Here is a 20,067-nt window from a genome sequence, read left to right as displayed (position 1 = left end):
CGCTGTTGAAGTTCCCGTAGTTACTTTTGTAAGGACATGGTGTCCTCAGAAACACGGCTCTTGTGAAAGATACCAAATCAGGATATAAACCAGCCGGGGCAAATCTATGGTCTCTTTTTGGTCCTCATCCTGTTTGATTTCTTCTGCATATTTGATAGCTCTGACCCCTCTTTTCATTTCTTTTAAACTTGCTACTGCTGTGGCTCTCTCGATACAAATCTCTCTTGCTTTTTCTTATGTTATTATTTTGGAGGGAGGCCTTCATTTTAGTGCCCTTCACTAATTTTCCTTTTCTATTGTGTTACCCTGATGTCTTAGTTTTGGGGTCTCAGTTTTTGGCTAATTTCATGCTTGCTCCAGGTACTTGTATGCACTTGGGCGTTTTAACTGCCCTCTCTACAATGATAGCACCTATCATTATCTCCAGCCTCGTCCTTTCCCCTGACCTCCAGGTTGTGTTTCTAACCAAGAAGTAGATATCACCAGTGTTCCCCAGAGACCTCCACTTCAGCATGTCCCAAACCAACCAATAATATCTCCTCTTGAACTTTTCTTCCTCTTATGTATCCTGGTTATGGAAGGCATTGCCATCTCAGAACTCCCTCCCCCATTCCCCTTTCCTTCTCACTCAGCCTTAGTGTAGTCGGTTGCCAGCTCCCATCTTCAGAAGAGCTGCTTCTTTTCCTTCCTTTCCACCAGTGTTGCCACTTCCCTTAACCTGGGGTCATGTTCTCAGTATGATGGTGGTTGCACTGTCTTCCAGCCCTATCACCAGAGTGATCCCTTTGAACCACAAATCTTATGTCACTGGTTCACCATTACTCCCGGGACATCTCCATACTCCTCAGAAGGCCACACAAGGCCCCTCATGTGTGGCCCCAGGACACGCCTTCATCACCCCTCCAGCCATGTCCTTTCAGAACTTCTGGAGCTTTTCTTCTCTCCGCTGCTCCTTTTGTTAGGCATGACCTCTCTCCCCTTTTACTTGGAAGGACTCGTACGTGTTCTTTCCACCTCTAGCTCAGATGGCTCCTCCATGTGAAGGAGGCTTTCTCTGACTCCTTAAGGCAGGTAGTGGCCCTGTCATAGCACTTGTCATGTGATATGCTCATTATTTATGTGACTACTGTTGGGGAGGAACAAATTTTCCTCTACCCTTTTTTTTGTTTTTTTTTGCGGTACGCGGGCCTCTCACTGTTGTGGCCTCTCCCGTTGCGGAGCACAGGCTCAGGACGCGCAGGCTCAGCGGCCACGGCTCACGGGAGCAGCTGCTCCGCGGCATGTGGGATCTTCCCGGACCGCGGCACGAACCCGTGTCCCCTGCATCGGCAGGCGGACTCTCAAACACTGTGCCACCAGGGAAGCCCTCCTCTATCCTTTAAGATCCCTGGCTGGGTCTGGAAATTGAACTGACAAAGACAGATTAACAGGAGAAAAGCATACACATTTTATTGAATTTTTAAACTTTTTTTTTTTTTTGCCGTTCGCGGGCCTCTCACTGTTGTGGCCTCTCCCGTTGCGGAGCACAGGCTCCGGATGCGCAGGCTCAGCGGCCATGGCTCACGGGCCCAGCCGCTCCGTGGCATGTGGGATTCTCCCGGACCAGGGCACGAACTCGTGTCCCCTGCATCGGCAGGCAGACTCTCAACCACTGCGCCACCAGGGAAGCCCTTATTGAATTTTTATATGCACATGGGAGCCTTCACAAGAGCATGATGACCCAAAGAAGTGACCAGAGCAGGAATCTTTTATACCTTTTAGACAAAGAAACAATACATTTGTGAAGAATTGACAAGACAAAGGAGTTTGGGCTAGGGATAGTAAAAAGGTGAAGAAGAAGCTAGGAAGATAAGGGTTGGGGTACAGGGTTTGTTTGCAGGTTCCTTTGGTCCCATCTCTGGGCTGATAGAACTCTGTCTCCAGTAAAATAAACATTATTTCTTGCCTTTAGGTAGAAAAGGGGAAACCTTTTCTGTTTCGTTTTTCTTTTTTTTGGCCATGCTGCGTGGCTTGCGGGATCTTATTTCCCTGACCAGGGATTGAACCTGGGCCCCAGCAGTGAAAGCGCGAAGTCCTAACCACTGGACTGCCAGGGAATTCCCTCTGTGTTTACTGCTTCTTAATTGCCTTCAGTTCAAAATTATTTTCACATCCTAAACCATAATGGAAAAGAATATGAAAAAGAATGTATATATATGTTTAACTGAATCACTTGGCTATACAGCAGAAACTAACACAACATTGTAAATCAACCATACTTCAATTAAAAAAAGTAATTTTCACATCAAAGAGGCATACTTTGGGTTGACGTGTTCTGGTTTCCTTCACTACGTCACTGGGCTGCGGCGAATCCCTTTAGGGCTGACTGCTCGTCTTTGTTTCCAGTGCCCATTCCCACACCAGGCACACAGTGGATGGGCTTATAAAAGAAAGTGTTGGGGTTTTTTTTGTTTTTTCCCTTTTTTTTTAAACATCTTTATTGGAGTATAATTGCTTTACAATGGTATGTTATTTTCTGATTTATAACAAAGTGAATCAGCTATACATATACATATATCCCCATATCTCCTCCCTCTTGCCTCTCCCTCCCACCCTCCCTATCCCACGCCTCTAGGTGGTCACAAAGCACCCAGCTGATCTCCCTGTGCTATGCAGCTGCTTCCCACTAGCTATCTATTTTACATTAGGTAGTGTATATATGTCCATGCCACTCTCTCACTTCATCCCAGCTTACCCTTCCCCCTCTCTGTGTCCTCAAGTCCATTCTCTACGTCTGCATCTTTATTCCTGTCCTGCCCCTAGGTTTTTCAGAACCTTTTTTTTTTTTAGTTTCCATATATATGTGTTAGCATAGATATTTGTTTTTCTCTTTCTGACTTACTTCACTCTGTATGACACACTCTAGGTCCATCCACCTCACTACAAATAACTCAATTTTGTTTCTTTTTATGGCTGAGTAATATTCCATTGTATATATGTGCCACATCTTCTTTATCCATTCATCTGTCGATGGACACTTAGGTTGCTTCCATGTCCTGGCTATTGTAAATAGTGCTGCAGTGAACATTGTGGTACATGACTCTTTTTGAATTATGGTTTTCTCAGGGTATATGCCCGGTAGTGGGATTGCTGGGTCGTATGGTAGTTCTACTTTTAGTTGTTTTTTTTTTTTTTTTTTTGTGGTACGCAGGCCTCTCACTGCTGTGGCCTCTCCCATTGCGGAGCACAGGCTCTGGACGCGCAGGCTCAGTGGCCATGGCTCACGGGCCCAGCCACTCCGCGGCATGTGGGATCTTCCCGGACCGGGTCACGAACCCGTGTCCCCTGCATCGGCAGGCGGACTCTCAACCACTGCGCCACCAAGGAAGCCCTCTACTTTTAGTTTTTTAAGGAACCTCCATACTGTTCTCCATAGTGGCTGTATCAATTGAAGGTGTTTTTAAAGTCACACACATCTGTTAGTTTCTAATCCTCAAGGACTAATCATGTAAACTCATTTGAAACACATTCCCTGCTTTATTTCCTCAATCAGGCCTGCTTTTCGGAGGAAGGCAGCCTGTACCAGCTTGATCACCACATGGATGTCCTGCGGGAGCTGTGTGAAGAGCTGACTTCACAGAAGAGTCAACAAGAAGTGAGGAGAGCGCTCAAAGATTACGAACAGAAGATAGAAAGGCTTCGGAAATGTGCTTCCGAGATTCATATGACACTGCAACCCACTGTGGGAGGCACGTCGAAAAACAAGTTAGTGCCTCATAAGAATAGCTGCATGTCAGGGAGAAATGAGATAAACCCTCTCTCGAAATCAAATGACACTGAGTATTATTCATTCTCTTTTAGGCTTTGTTTTTCTCCCTGTATTTTAATACGCAATTTTGATTCCTTCCTAGGGGTACTGCAGACACATCTGAGAATGGAGGAAGGAATGCCCTCAGCGAGGTTCCATCTGCAAAATCAGACAGTCAGCCATCAGCTGAAAAGGTGTTAAATTTGGATCATGTATTTTAGAAGTAAACCCAATGAAAAAATCCAGGTGTACAAGAATCCACTTCTCATTGAGTGTTGCATTTAACTATCTGATTGTTTCCATCAGCTGAGAATTCCCACTTAAATAATGTAAGGAAGATTGCTTTTCAAAGAATTAGAATACAACAAACCAAAGCTATGGCAAGCATAACTTAATCTTCCTCTGAGGATACCAACAGTTCTTTCCAAAAGAGACCATTTTGAACCATTATGAATACACGCTGTCTGCGTGTTACTATTGAGAGCACAAGAGGCTGAGCTTAAACTGCACAGATGCTTCAGTGTCATTGAGATGAACTAGTTCATTTGTCATTTGTCTTTTTCTCATTATAATGTCTTTTAATTTCCTTGGGAATTGGATTTTCTAAATTCTTAAATTCTAGGAAAGTGGGGATTTGCTGTATATCACAGCCCAGACTGCCTGTCAGAAGGGGTAGGGAAGGAACAAGGTGTATTTTTTTTCAGAGGTCTGTTCCTGCATGCTAGGATTCTGTCTGCCTTGGACCATGGCTATGTGGTCACAGGCAGAAACAGCACTTAGGGGCTGGGAGAACTCCTTTATCCTGCTGACATACCAATTAGAAGGTGAGAATCAGTCTAATAAATCTCCTCTGTCCTATGGAAAGACCTTTCACTGAGCTGAGAAACTTTAAATAAATTGTATTATCGCCTGGTTTGGGGTATAAAGAATCAGTGATATCCCTTTGTATCACAAAATGTTTATCTTTTCCAGACAATTAAGTATATTGAATATAATATGTTTACTATTTTGCATATTTGCTTAGGCAATGGAATCGATTAAGGATTTTAGCCTGGAATCCAAGTTAAAGCCTCAACAGGAGGAAAGCGTTATGGAGAAATATGAAAAGGATCACAGTGCATCTATAAATAGTTTACTAGAGAGGTAAACTCTTTTTTAAAAAAATTATTTTTATTGACATACAGTTGATTTACAATGTTGTGTTAGCTTCAGGTGTACAACAAAGAATTCAGTTATACGTACACACACACACATATATGTATATATATGATGTATGTTTGTATGTATATATCCCTTTTCAGATTCTATTCCCTTATAGATTATTACAAAATATTGAGTATAGTTCTCTGTGCTATACAGTAGGTCCTTGCTGGTTATCTATTTTATGTATAGTATTGTGTATATGTTAAGGAGAGGTAAACTCTTTTAAACAACTAGAAAATCCAGCAAAAATCTTTCATCGGTGCAAATGTTATACTTTAATAAGTAAGTTTTTATTTTCCTTTAGTCATAATTTTTACATGTGATCCAGTAACTTAAGCAGAAATTCTCTGGGATTTCCTCATGGACAATTGACAGTAATTAAAAAAAATTATTTTAGTCTTATTTTTAAAATTAAGTAACATTGCATTTAATTTTTTTCCAGGTATGATACACACAGAGACAATCTTGAACTACACCTGCAAAACAACATTGTCAGGATTATCTCTGATTTCTCTAGTGACAAGGAAAGGAGTAGTGTTTGTCTACAGGATAAACTGACAGATCTACAGGTAAGTACTGAAAATATTACTAGAGGAGTTTTATCTTTTATTAGAAAATAATACCGCCATAAGTATAGACTTCACCATTTTTGTTGCGGTCTCATATGCTAGATGTTTCTGAAGAACTCTCTGTCACCGGATTTCAGGAAGACACCCAAACCCAGGAAGGAGTTTGTTCGGGGTGCTAATTTATTGCTCATGCTCTAATTTGATATTCTATATATTGTGGCTTGCAGAAGTTTAGATTGTGTTTGGGATGGGGATGAAGGCTTCAGATGAATTGGTTGAAACAATGTGTTTGAAGGTGATTTCAGCCAACACAGCTTCTGGTTTGCTCCAAAATTAACAATATGTGAAAAACCAGCAACTCTGAATTTTTGTTTCAGTCATCTATCATCTTAACCAAATTGTCACATTGTCTGTCTGATGCTGGGTAATAAGAAAGGGGGAGGTCGTGGAGGGAGTTTTCTCTGTACATGATGGATGATCTTGTGGAGAGCCGTCAGAGGGAGTACTGCATTTGACTCAGGAGCTGCAGAAAAAACAATCTAGTGATGGGCACACCAATCGTTAAGTTCTACAAATAAGTATCTTCCTTATTTTGAAGATAAGCTGTGCATTGCAGTGCAACACCCTCATGTGCTTGGATGTGCATTAGAGTGAACCCCTACAGAAAGCCCATCAGGTGGAGAAAAGGTCATGCGTGCTTCCTACAATGCCCTCTCATATTTTCTAGTTATCTTCCTTTTGTGATGCCAGTTCCTGAGTCACACTCTACCAAATGGCTCTTCTCTGTTTTCCATCTGAATAAGCAAAATTCATGTGTTAGAATCTCTGTTGTTCAAGTAGTGGATGTAGCACATTTTCATCACAATTAAGAAGCTGTCTTGAGGCCTTACTCCTGTGACTGAATAATAAGTTGGTTAGAAAAACTATACGAATCCTTGGGGAAAGTGAAGAACAAATTTTACTGATGAGCGCTCAGATTCTATAGCAGTGCCTTTTTTTAAAAAAAGAACCAAGATAAGGGGTTGGAATAGTATAGAATTTTAGATGTTTAACTATAGATCGTAAGTTAATTTTACTCACTTCTCATTTGATAGAAATGATTTTGGTTCATTGCAATTTTAGTTTAAGGAAAAAAAAAGACTAGAGAAAATAGAATATCTAATAGAATATGTTCTTATATCTCTGTGTATCTTTCTGAATTGTATTCTGTGTATCTAACTTCAGGGAAGGGCATTTGGATTCCTTTGAAAGCCATGTTGCTGATTCCCTTGATTTCATTCAGTGGATTCTCCGAGAGCACAGTTAATAGCATTGCTCTCTGAGGGATAGTTTACTTGTAAAATATCTTTTCAAATGTGTTTTCATGTGAAACTTTGTGTTTGTGCCCACAATTGTAAATGTCTCATTTTGTAAGAACAGAATAATTGTGCCTATTAACCCATTCATTGAAAAATTAATTTACATATTTCATCCAGGTCTTAAAAAATGAAACTGAGGCTTGCTGGAAAGAGTTTGAAGTCACTTCACTGAAGTTAGAAGAGCTGGAAAGTGACATTAGGAAGCCTTTTCTAGTTAAGGCAAGAGATAAACTAAAGGAGAAAGAAAGAGAGCTTCAGATGACTCTTAATACCAGGTATAATTCTGGGATCTATTAACCATGAGTTTACTAAATGTACTAAATTTTAAGAGAGGCTAATATTATACTAAGTATGTTATTTTATTTAGTTGTGACAACAACCATAAGAGAAGCTGATGAGGAAACTGCTACTGGGGGAGGTTAAATCACATAACCAAGCCACACTACTGGCCAGAGACTTAAGTGGAACTTAAAGTCTGTTGAGTTCCAAAGGCCGTGCTCTTCCCACTGTCTCCCCTTGAGCCTGAATTTAGCCACGTCACGTAACTTCTCTGGGCCTTGATTTCCTCATTTTTAGAATGAGAGTGCTATTGTTATCCCTTTACATAGGATGTGTACGCCCAGCGCATCTCCCCATTTTACATAGGAGGAAACTGAGGCTCAGAGTCTATATGTTATTTATCCAGGGTCACACATTTCAACTTATTATTGGCCTAGACTTTGAATCCTAGTATATTTCCACTAATAAAATAATTAGTATGCATAATGAATTTCTTTGTCATCAAGGCAAGGTTCAATTACATTTAGTATTTTGTATTTCAAAAGAGAGAGAAAGCCTTAGTATGCTTTACAACAGTTTTCCATTTAGCACAGTATCAGTTAAATTGTCGCGAGTACTTGGATGTAGCAAACAACTCATGCTTTGCCATTGTGGATCACTGGGTTTGGGTTTTAATGTGATGATCTATACATATCATTGTATGTATTTTTATTGAATAATTATTTTCTGTTCTTGGTTAAATAATGGCATTAATATTAAATGTTTTATAAGCTATCTTTCTGCTGTGCTTTCCCCTCACGTCTGATTTATTTTTCACCCAGAATGGAGTCTTTGGAGACTGCGCTGCATATTGTGTTACCTGTGGAGAAGGAGTTGCTCCTTCTCTGTGACTCAGACCTGCTCCTCTGTGAAATGGTCGTTCAAGAATTTAATCTCACTGATGCTGATGACATTTATCAAAACCTGAGGGTAAATATAAATTCTCACAGTGTATTTATAGAATAAACAGTTCTTCAGAGATTTATACATGTTTATGCATTTTTTTATTATACATCCATAGTATTTATTTCAAATATAAGCCACGGCAGAAGAATCTTCAATAATTTAGACTTGTTATTTATTTCTCAACTCTTTAATTCCTTGCCAATTGGAAAGTATCAGTAGGTACCATGGAGTAAATAATGACGTATTTTCTTTGAATTAAAAATGAAGGCTTGCTTATGAATGCCTTCTCCAATGACTGAAATCCTAATTTTCTCTCTGTACTAGACGAAGATGCTTAAATTGTCATATTCTACAGTTTACTTATTCCAAATCTCATCTTAAAAATTTTTTTTATTTTTCAAATTATAAACAGATGTCTCAGTAGTTCAACCTGTAATTATTTTCATTGAATCAATAGATTTATACACCTCTTTTCTTCTTGGGATTTAAATATCAGGAAGGGTATCAGATATTGAAACAGCTGGGCCATCTGATCATTTGTAATTAAAGTGTTCCTTCTGTCAAAACTGTCAGCCTTGGTTAGACTGAGAAGCAGTTTTCTAGATCAAATCTAGTGACATAATTTGAGGTTAGTTTCTGCTGTGCAGTTTTTCTTTTTTCTGCCTCAGTCTTACAGCTTTTCTTACCTTTATTGTAGAATATCCAAGATTCCATAGTAAAACAGATTGAAATATGTAATCATTTGGAACAGTCAGGCAACTTTGCATTGAAGGAATTACACCCGCTTGACCTGCATGCAGCACAGAATATTATCCTGAAACACAGAACACAACTCGAAGAAATGAACCACAGAGTCCAGAGGAGTAAAGATGCCCTCAAAGCTCTGGAAGATTTTTTGGCTTCTCTGAGAGCAGCTGAACTCACTGGTGAGCTTCTTATAGACCTTTCAGCCTCAGGTTCACAGGTGGTACCAGGAAATACTTTGACGGTGGAAAATAAAGAGGAAAGAATTCATCAGATGAAAGACAAGGCCAGACATTTGGACGAACGTTTGAAGGTGCTCGGTATAAGCATTAAAGATGCTGAATGGGGTGAAAACACGTCCTGTGAAAAACTTCTGAATGCTTTGTCCAGAAGCTTATCTGAGACTCATGGCTCTGGCAGACAGGAGGAACTCATGGAAGAAGATGAATTATTAGAGACTTGTATTTTCAAAAATAATGAACTCCTGAAAAATATTCAAGATATACACAATCAAATCAGCAAAATAGGCCTGAAAGATCCGACTGTTCCAGCTGTAAAACAACGGTAGGTATCGTTTTCGTCCATTTCCATGCAAGATGATGATTTGCTGTTTTTTCCTTTTCCCAAATATCTATTAGGTGAAACAAATGCTTCCTGTGTCTTTCTACTTCTGTTCCATCCCCCTCTATTCAGGGTTCAGCATTCTTTTTTGTAGGCTTTTTCAAACAAGCTTTCTTTTTGTTGAGATTGTGCCTTTACAAAGTGTTATATAATTTTTTCCTTTGAAGTTTTCATTCTTATGGACAGAGGAAGAGTACAATAAGATATGTGTGAAGTCCATGAGTTGCTTCAAAGTCTCTTTGCTGCTGTTTATTTATTATGGAGTTCTCCTGACGGGGGAAAACCTGGGAAACTCTACACATCTGATAATAGAGAACAAGTGGTGGAAGATGCACATACCACGCCTCGTCCCTACTTCTTCCTTCATTATTTGGTCCCCTCCCCTCCTCCCGGCAGGATTAGATGAGGACTGAGTTTAAGAGGTAGATTTAGGTTAGTGTTGATTCTGGAGACTCAGCAGAACTGGGGTTACCTGAGGTTCGCAGCCATCTCTAGGAGTGCTACTATTGTCATTCTGGAATTCAGCGTCCGCCTCCAGGTTCTGAAAATGAAAATGTTAGCAAGAGTTAGCAAAAGAGTCACTTTTGTGAGCCCCCCTCCCCGTTCTAAATCTCGCCCACTTTCCATCTCTTCTTCTGCCCACTTCTAATCCCTCAGGCTCAATGCTCTCCTGAGGCTGTTCAGCTGATTAAGCTCTTTCCTCTGAAATTGCCCTGAGCTCTCCATCTCAATGAGACTTCTATTTCAACAGCGCTCCAGTTCTTCATGAGGTGTGGAACTGGTTTTGTTATTAATTTGATTGTTAATGCATTTATTATAGATTTATAAATAATTAGTAATAAATTAACTTATTAATTTATAAATGAAAACTATACTTTGATAGATAGTAAATTGCTTTAATATTTAATTGAGTTGCTAATAGAATAAGCCAGGCACTGTTTTAGGTCCTGGGGATACAGCAGTTAACAAAACAGACAAAAATTCTTGCCCTTGGTAGAGCTTTTTATCTAGTGGGACGAGGAAGATATGCAGTAGGTTTGATGGTGATAAAGACCATGGAGAAAGAGTAAGTAGAGAAGGAAGTGGTTACAATTCACACAGGGTCAGCAGGCACAGTTTTACAGAGAAGGTGACGTGTGAGCCTGATGGGATGAGCGACAAGCCAAGTGACAACCTGGAGGAAGAGCCTCCCAGGCTGAGGGGCTATAGGTACAAAGGGCAGGTGTGGGACTGGGCCTGGCATGTTTGAGGAGAGGCAAGGAGGTGAGCAGGTTAACAGGGAGGGGGTCACAGGGGTCACGGGCAGGATGGAGCTTAGCTCCTGTAGGGACCTGTGGGCCATGTGTTGACTTTGGTTTCTTTGTTGAGTGACATGGGAAGTCATTGGAGGCTTCTGAGCAGAGGGAAATGATTTGGTTTTCATTGTAACAGGCTGGTGTATTGAGAATAGACTGTAAGAGTCAAGGGAAGACTCAGGAAGTCTAGTTTGACCTATAGCAATAATCCAGGTGAGGAATGATGATGGCGCAGAACAGTGGTGAGGTGGCAAAAAATATTAAGATTCTGTATGTATTTTGAAAGTAGAGTCCACAAGGTTTGTTGACACATGGGACACGGGGTGTAAAAGAAAGACTGGAATTACCGTTAACTGGGATGATGAAGACAAGTTTATCAGGCATTAAATGAAAGATCAGGTGTGTGTGCTCAGTTTTAGACACAATAGGTTCAAAATATTTATTGGATGTTCTAGTAGCACTCTCAATAAGACTGTCAAAAACAGGTGGCATCAGATGTCAGGAGAGAGGTCTGGGCGAGGGATACATCTGAGAGTCATCAACATTTTAGAATGCTGTTTAAAGCCATGAGATGGATAAGATTGCCATGCTGTGTACTCTGGGGCACGCCATGTTAAGAGGTCAGGGAGATGACAGGGAACCAGTCAAAGATACTGAGTGGCCAGTATCATCGGAGGAAAATCAGGAGCGTCCTGGGGGTCAAGTGAGAAGGCCTTTCAATGAAGAGAAGTGATCACCTTTGTCACGTGCTGCCGACTATTGAAGGAAGGTGAAGATGAAGACTGGGACATGGATTAGCAATGTGGAGGTTACTGGAGATCTTGACGAGCAGTCTTGCAGGAGTAGAGGGAGTGAGAGCCTTATGGGAGTGGACTCAAGATAGAATTGGAGGGGCTTCCCTGGTGGCACAGTGGTTGAGAGTCCGCCTGCCGATGCAGGGGACACAGGTTCATGCCCCGGTCCGGGAAGGTCCCACATCCCGCGGAGCGGCTGGGCCCGCGAGCCATGGCCGCTGAGCCTGCGCGTCAGGAGCCTGTGCTCCACAACGGGAGAGGCCACAACAGTGAGAGGCCCGCGTACCGCCAAAAAAAAAAAAAAAAAAAAAAAGAGAGAGAGAGAATTGGAAGAGAGGAAGTAGAGAAAGTGAGTATCTGATGAAAGCAATTTAGACCTAGGTGAATAGAGTTAATCCCACCAGGATTAATTTGCAGGTTAAAACCCTTAGTTCAAATGACTCTTCTTCGGTATGGAGGAGATTTTTGTACACAGGGTAGAAATGCAAGATTTCCTTGTATTTCCCTTTCTTCTTGCCCCTTCCGCCCTGCCTGAGGAGCTTGCAGTGTTCTACCAGCCGTCTCGTCTTCTCTCCATATCATACTGTCTTCCCCACACATGTACACACATCCTCTTCCTCTCTTTTCTCTCATATGCATATACACACCCTTTACAATTGTGTTCATCGCTGAGAAATGTTACCGCTCGTGGTTTCGTATGTCTGTTCTATTTAAAACACCAGCTAGTATTCTGGACATGCAGAGCCTCCTGACCTCTGTCATAGGAATGTGTGATTTAGGCATAAACCTCATGAGGACAAATTAAAGTTAGTGTGCTCCCACAAATTACCCATATTTGTGTTGAATCAAATCGCCTAATTGGCCATTAAATTTTTCTCTCTCATAATCAAGGAAAAAATCGTTACTCAGACTGGATAAGGATCTAGATGAATGTGAAGAAGAGAAGAAACGCTTGCAAGAAATGGTGAATTCTCTTCCACAATTCAAAGACGGCAGAGAGAAAGCTCTGACTCAACAGTGCCAAGGCACAGCACTCTTGTGGGAGAATACAAAAGCTTCTGTCACTGAATGGTAAGGAAAAAATTCCTCCCAAATCTGAAAAATTGTCTGTGGCACAATTAACTTTTTGAAATTTGTATGTTGAAAACACATTCCAATGGGCCTCAAGGAGAGGCCAACTTAGGAGTTTCACGCTCGAAGCTCACTGGGCCAACGTCTGGGGCAAGACCTGGAATCCTAGATTACAGACAAATGACTTTAAGAGGCTGTCTAAGAGGGAGGACAAATACATAGTGTATTTATAATTATTATTGCCCCACCTATATTAGTTTTCTATTGCTCCCGTAATAAATGACCACAAATGTTGTGGCTTAAAATCGGCACAAACTTATCTTACAGTCTGGAGGTTGGAAATCCTAAAATGAAACTGCATTGCTTTCCGGACTCTCTGGGAGAGAATCCGTTTCCTTGCCTTTTCCATCTTCTAGAGACCACCTACTCCATTCCTGGGCTTGTGTCCCCTTCTTCCATCTTTAAGGCCAGCATTGCAACATCTTCAAATCTCAGTCTCTCTCTGTCTTTCTGTCTCATCTCTGCTTTTGTTATCACATCTCCTTCAGACTCTGACCCTCGTGCCTCCCTCTTAGAAGGGCCCTTGTGATTATCTTGCACCCATTCAGATAATCCCGGATAATGTCTCTATTGTAAGATCCTTAATGTAGTCACATCTGTAAAGTCCCTTTTGCTGTGTAAGGTAACATATTCACAGGATCCAGGGATTAGGACGTGGGCATCTTTGGGAGCTGGGGGCATTATCCTACCACACTCCACTTAAATGCCAGATGTTGCCAGTCAGTTACTGCCGTCTTTCCTACAGAGCCTGGACAAGGCTCAAGAGTTTTCTTAATTCTGTGGCAGCTCTTACCTATCAGTCCTGGTTGGCGATTCGGCTGAAGAGTCTCCGTCCCTGCCTTCCCCCTTTACTCTCTGCCTGGAGGTAGGAGTAGTTGAGAGGGCTGACCCCTACAGGCTGTACAAGCCAAGGGTTCCAGTTGGGTTAGGAAGTGGGAGGTACTAGTATGAGCTTAGTAACCAAGAAGAGAGAGAAGTCGGGGTGGTCTTAACCCCCTCCCTTTTCAGCAAGTGGTTCCAGCAGCTCCTACTGACACCTCTTTGGCTTAGGGCACTTTTCCTCTTTCCCCTTGAGCCCAGGTGCTGTACCTATTTTTGGAAGGGTTAGTCTCTGGGTGTCTCAGCTCCTTGGTGGTTTCCCTTAACTTTACTATCAGTGGTCCTTTCACCACAGAACTCCATCTGTGGAGTTCCGGCTTCCTACTGGAACCTGAGTATACAGTAGTCAAGATGAAGTCTGTTTGTGGATTTGATCTAGTCTACCCTTCGATTTTACAGAGGAAAGAACTGAGGTCCAAAGAGCCTCAAGTAACTTATCTAAGGTCGCATGACTAATTAGTGCCCAACCATAGCTAGAAACCAGGTGTCTTAGCTGCCACATCATCTGTACTAAACTTTTTTTTAAAGGGCTAAATCTAGAATGAGTTGAAATAGACATGATTGAATCATATTGAATCAACACTGAAGCAATCTCTAAGAATAATGCTGGGGAGGCATTGTTTTCCAAATTATCTTTTAGTTAATGATGAAATTGAGGTGCTGATTCCTTATGGTTACAAATCCTGTTTCTTTCCAGAGCTTATATCTGGTGACTTTTTAATATTGACCTGGTGAAAATAGTAATCCAGTGATTATTTATACCATCCATTTGTCAAATAAATATATATGCCATCATTCTTAGGTTAAATTGTAAGACAATATTATAAACCATGTCTAGAGGAAAAATCCTTCTATACCTTATTAGTCATTATTGTAGGATACTTACAAAGAGAAAGAATGGTTTTGTTATTTTCAGAAATTTAGCTGTTTTACTTTTTTTCATAGCCTTGACCAATGTGAAAGAGTTTTGGAGCTCTTAAAGCAATATCAGAATTTTAAAAGTGTCCTGACAACTTTGATTCAAAAAGAAGAGAATATCATCTCCCTCCAGGCTTCCTACATGGGAAAGGAGAACTTGAAGAAAAGGATAGCAGAGGTGAGTCCAAATTCCAAAGGAAACTTTACATAGCGGCCTCGCTTGCAAGCCCAACAATAGAGAGGATATTATCAATGGAGTCACTTTCGAAACTTAGTTTAGAAGAAGTTACTAGTGACTTTGTTTTACCAGGTATCTAAGAATTTATTGGATTTATCCCCAGGGCTTGAAAAAGATTGGTCCCCGGGTTAATGCTGGGTTGCATCTGTTTGGGTTTTGATACTGATGGTGTGGTTCTTTTGGAGTCTGGGGTTGCCCCTGCTGCTACCTCTGAAAGTTTGGAACAGTTTGTGCACTGACTTCCCACATAAAAAAAATCCCTGAGACTTCATTGCAACCTTGAGAGAAAGAAGGTACTAGGAAAATCCCGTCTGTTGTTAGTGGATAAAGGAAAAATCATGTTTTTATTTCTTCCCTTTTATTTCTTCGTAAAGATGTGTGAGCTTATCTCCAAGTTGCTCTGTCTACGTTCATAGCCTCGCCAATCACGACTTCATAGTTTAAGAAGAATAACACTTTTGGACACTAGATGTCATTATTTTCTATGATTTTATGTGGTTATCAACCAGAGTGGCAGAAGAATGGAATAGTTAGAAAAGGATACACTACACTGTATTACTATACACCAGAAAGTTGCTTTTCCTCTTGGTTTTATGAGTACTCTATGCTAAAGTGCTGTCAAAATGTCAGAGGCATTTGTGAAATATCATCTACTTGATACACCTGGTTGTTAGAAAGCAATTTTATTAAAGTTCCCAGTGGCTGAGAACAACAGCAGTGAGGCTTATATACAGACATACCTCACTTTATCACACTTTGCTTTATTGTGTCTTTTACAAATTGAAAGGTTTTGTGGCAACCGTTTGTAGAGCAAGTCTATCGGTACCATTTTTCCAACAGCATTTTCTCACTTTGCGTCTCTGTGTCACATCTGGGGAATTCTTGCAGTATTTCAAACCCTCCACCACCAAAAAGATTATGACTTGCTTAAAGGCTCAGATGATGATTAGTGTTTTTAGCAAATAAATTTTAAATTAAGGTATGTACATTTTTTAAGACATAATGCTACTGCACACTTAATGGGCTACAGTATAACGTAAACATAACTTTTATATATATCTGGGAAACCAAAAAATTCATGTGACTTGCATTATTGCGATACTCCCGTTACTGGCATGGTCTGGACCCAAACCTGCAATGTCCCTGAGGTATGCCTGTAGACCAAATTCTTACAGACAATTTAGTCTTTGTCTAGAACTCTTATCCCTGAGGCTGAAGTGACACTCAGAGTCACATCAGTGCCACAGATGAGGAGTAGCCCCTGCCTGCGGCCTCCTTTCTCAGACGCATTTTCTTGGAACTGACCAATCAGAAAGAGCTCTGCTTGGACACCAGTTGTACACTATATGACTGTTTAACTGGTTTCCCATCAGATTTAATCGAGGGAGACCACCATGCTAGGAGCAGGCTGGCAGTCGGAATCTCTTAGATGCAACCTGTCTGGTTCCATCCAGCAGAGGCAGCTTCTGGGTTTGGCAGCCTTGGGATCTAGGAGGATCGTGTCCTCATCCAGATGGATTAAGGAGCTTTGGTTCTCAGAGTATCCAACACCATCCGCTTTACAAAATCCCCTCAGCCTTGTGGCCCAGTTCACATAGCTCCTTTTCTGCTGTGCCCCTGATACCAGTTGCCCAGCTTGTGCTCTTGTTTCAGGATCCAGGTCTCTGCCTTAGATACTCACAGATCCTGGGTCGCTGCCTTTCAATCTGACCAGATAGTGAATCCCTCCTGACTGGCAGCTGTTCTTGGTTTGTGCCAGTCCTCCTCACTCCTGGAGTCCTGCCTGTGTCCCACTAAGTGGGATCCTGTTACCAGCAGAGCTGTTCCTTTCCTGATTAGGTGAGGCAACATCTGTAAAGTGCCTGCAGAGTGCCTAGGACTTCATCAACCCATTAATGGTAAACTGCACTTTCTGGACAAGTTATTTATTTGACTAATAAAACTTCTGTCACCTTCAGGCACTTGGCCCCTCTCCTGGGTGAGTCTCCCTGATGGGAATCTAGATCCAGGTCCTGACCCCTCTGCTATGATTAGTTCCTCTATGGCTGTTGTCTTTTTCCATTTGGGCTGCTATAAAAGAATACCATAGACTGGGGGGCTTATAAACAACATAAATTTATTTCATACATTTCTGAAGACAGTTCTCACAGTTTATAACATTCTGCCTTTGACCCCTCAAAACACGTCCTTCTCACATGCAAAGTATATTCATTCCTTCCCATCAGCCCTAAAAGCCTTAACTCGCTCCAGCTTAGTCCAAAGTCTCACCTAAATATCATCTAAATTAGATATGAGTGAAACTCAAGGTGCGCTTCATCCTGAGGGAATTCCTCTTGTTTATCCAAAACAAATGGACTGACAGATATTTCACCAGCAAAGAGGGATTTATTTGGGATCAACAGAGAATTGCATTTCAGGGTCTGCACCCATGGGAGCTACGTGCAAGTCCCTGCACAGCAAGGAGAGAAGAATGCTTTTATAAAGGGGAAAAGGACGTTGGATGGGCTGTAGTAGACAGAGTCCATGGCTTTTCATTGGCTGAGGCCTTGCCAATAAAGGAACCTTTCTTCTTCCTATTGGGCTCTGCCACCCCATCTGGTCTCCCAACTCTGTTTAATTTAGGTTTCTGTTTATTCTTTTTTTTTTTTCTGTATGCGGGCCTCTCACTTTGTGGCCTCTCCTGTTGCGGAGCACAGGCTCCGGATGCGCAGGCTCAGCGGGCATGGCTCACGGATGCAGCCGCTCCGCGGCATGTGGGATCCTCCCGGACCGGGGCACGAACCCATGTCCCCTGCATCGGCAGGCGAACTCTCAACCACTGCGCCACCAGGGAAGCCCTGTTTATTCATTTTTTTACACTCTACAGCTGTGAACCCATGAAACCAAACAAATTATATGCTTTCAAAATACAGTGGTGGGACAGGTATAGGATAGACATATCCACTCCAAAAGAGAGAAATAGGAAAGAAGAAAGAAGTATTGGGTCCCAAGGAAGTCCGAAACCTAACAAGGCAAACAACATTAAACCGTAAGGCTTGAGAATAATCCTCTCTGGCTTGATGTTCTGCCTTCCAGGTCCACTGGGATGGCATCATCACCCCTGGCTTGGCTGGACAGACTAGCAACTTTCTCTGTAAACAAAGAAACAAAGTAAGGATAGAGGTTAAATAACTTTCCCAAGATTATATGGCTAATAAGTGACAGAATCATTATTTAAGCTGAGGTCTATCTGACTACAAAGTCATGTTCCAATCGTCCTAATATTGCCTTCCCTGAAGACATATTTGAAACATGTATGTTATAGAAGTAAAAAATGGCTAACCTTGCTTTGTCTGTACCCCTTTCTGAAATGTAAAGATTTACTCAGAAAAATATTTTAAAAATTAACAAAACAACTGTAATTACCTTTAACAAATGTATAAATGCCCAGGCTTTTATTATTATATTGAGAATCTTGTATCTAGTGTGGTATCTTTGTATATTTGCTGAAATAATATATCATTTTGTATGGAAGATACAGAAGTACACTTGTGTTTAGTTATTTTCTCATATGCTTTTTTTAACTGTCTGAAAAAAGCAAATTTTAGTACCAATTGTTAACATAACTCTCAGTTAATTTTGTGATGACTTAGGTACTGTCTTCAGAAACAATCAGTTTCTGGTGTATGTATTGTCATGATGCTTTGCACCAGTGGCTGAAGTATGATACCACTGAGAACTTTTGTCCTTCAAAACCATAGAAACCTGGATGTTTATCTAGGATATGGTGCCAAATTTCCACCCTCTTTAATCAAAGGCAGAAGTGCAAAAGTAAGACTAGAAGGCTAGAATGTCAGGGGACTATTAAAGTTTGGGAAATGTCAGGGGGGGATCTAGTTTCCTTTATTTTACCCCTTCCATTCATTGTAGGACAAAGCCTGCAGTTCCTGTCAATGTTAAAAGTATCCTCTCCTGCTCTTTCTTTTCTCTTCACCCACGGGTGGCTTGTGTCAATGTAACAACAAAGTTCTTTGAATGTAATAAAAATTAGGTTACACACACACACACACACATACACATATGTATTTTTCATTTAATTGAACAAGCATTTATTATGCCCTATGCAAAATGTCCTGAACTGGGAGAAAAAAAACACCTGAGTCTGCATCTCAGCTCTGCCAATGTATCAGTCAGCTTCCAGTCAGGAGACAGAAACTGCCCCAGTTATTTTTCCATTTAAAACATTTAAGTAATTTTAATTTTTTAAATTAAACTTTTAAATTTGAGATAATTGTAGATGCATATGCAGTTATAAGATATAATACAGAGAGATCCTATGTGCCCTTTACTAAGTTTCCCCTATGGAAATATCTTGTAAAACTGTAGTGCAATATTGCAGTCAGGTTATAGACAATCATACAGTCAAGAGGAGGAACGTTTCCATCACCAGACTATCCCTGGTTCTGTCATCGGATAGCCCTGCCACTTCCCTCTTGCTTCCACCCCCTCACAACCACTAATATGCTCTCCATTTCTATAATTTTGTCATTTCAAAAATCTTATATAAATGGAATCATACAGTATCTAACCTTTTGGGATTGGTTATTTTTACTCAGCATAATTCTCTGGAGATTCGTTCGGATTCTTGCATGCATCAATAGTTTGTTCCCTTTTCTTGCTGAGTAGGATTCCACGGTATGGATGTACCACAGCTTGTTTAACTGTTACCTCCGAAGAACATCTGGGTAGTTTCTAGTTTTTGGCTCTTATGCATAAAGTTGCTATAAACGTTTGTGTAGGCTTCTTTATGAACCTAAGTTTTTATTTCTCAGGGTTAATTGCTCTGGATTACAGTTGGTGGGTTGTATGTTAATTATGTATTTCATTTTTAAAGAAACTTTCAAACTGTTTTCCAGAGTTGCTGTACGATTTTACATTCTCACCAGTAATGTATGAGTGATCCAGTTTCTGTACATCCTTGCCAGCATTAGATATTGCCTCTACTTTTTATTTTAGTCATTCTGATAGATATATAGTGGTATCACTTTGTGGTTTTCATTGGCATGTTCCTAATTGCTAATGGTATTGATCATCTTTTCTTGTGCTTATTTGCCATCTGTATGTCATCTTTGCTGAAATATCTCTTCATATTTTGTGCTCATTTTCTAAGTAGATTGTTTGGGGTTTTTTTTACTGTCGAGTTTTGAGAGTTTTTAATATATTCTACACAGTAGTCATTTGTCAGATATGTGGTTTGCAAATATTTTCTCCCAAACTGTAGCTTGTTTTTCATCTCCTTAATGGGTCTTTTGCAGAGCAAAAGATTT

General features: G+C 40.9%; 1 protein-coding gene across 7 annotated transcripts in view; it reads left to right on the top strand.

The window, feature by feature from the left end:
* Window positions 1–20,067, top strand: part of SYNE2 (spectrin repeat containing nuclear envelope protein 2) — a 332,365-nt gene that overhangs the window by 131,066 nt on the left and 181,232 nt on the right. For all 7 annotated transcript variants that reach the window (XM_082840730.1, XM_082840728.1, XM_082840729.1 and 4 more), the window contains exons 24-32: window positions 3,533–3,744; window positions 3,891–3,981; window positions 4,812–4,930; window positions 5,433–5,559; window positions 7,035–7,192; window positions 8,018–8,165; window positions 8,839–9,449; window positions 12,487–12,666; window positions 14,551–14,701. In XM_082840730.1, the coding sequence (XP_082696856.1) occupies window positions 3,533–3,744; window positions 3,891–3,981; window positions 4,812–4,930; window positions 5,433–5,559; window positions 7,035–7,192; window positions 8,018–8,165; window positions 8,839–9,449; window positions 12,487–12,666; window positions 14,551–14,701 (1,797 nt within the window). The remainder of the gene's footprint in view (window positions 1–3,532; window positions 3,745–3,890; window positions 3,982–4,811; window positions 4,931–5,432; window positions 5,560–7,034; window positions 7,193–8,017; window positions 8,166–8,838; window positions 9,450–12,486; window positions 12,667–14,550; window positions 14,702–20,067) is intronic.

This window comes from Leucopleurus acutus (genome assembly GCF_964270905.1).
Source record: "Leucopleurus acutus genome assembly, chromosome: 1".
In the NCBI taxonomy this organism is placed as follows: domain Eukaryota; kingdom Metazoa; phylum Chordata; class Mammalia; order Artiodactyla; family Delphinidae; genus Leucopleurus; species Leucopleurus acutus.
Note: the sequence above shows the minus strand (reverse complement) of the source record. Positions and strands in the feature narration are given on the sequence as shown.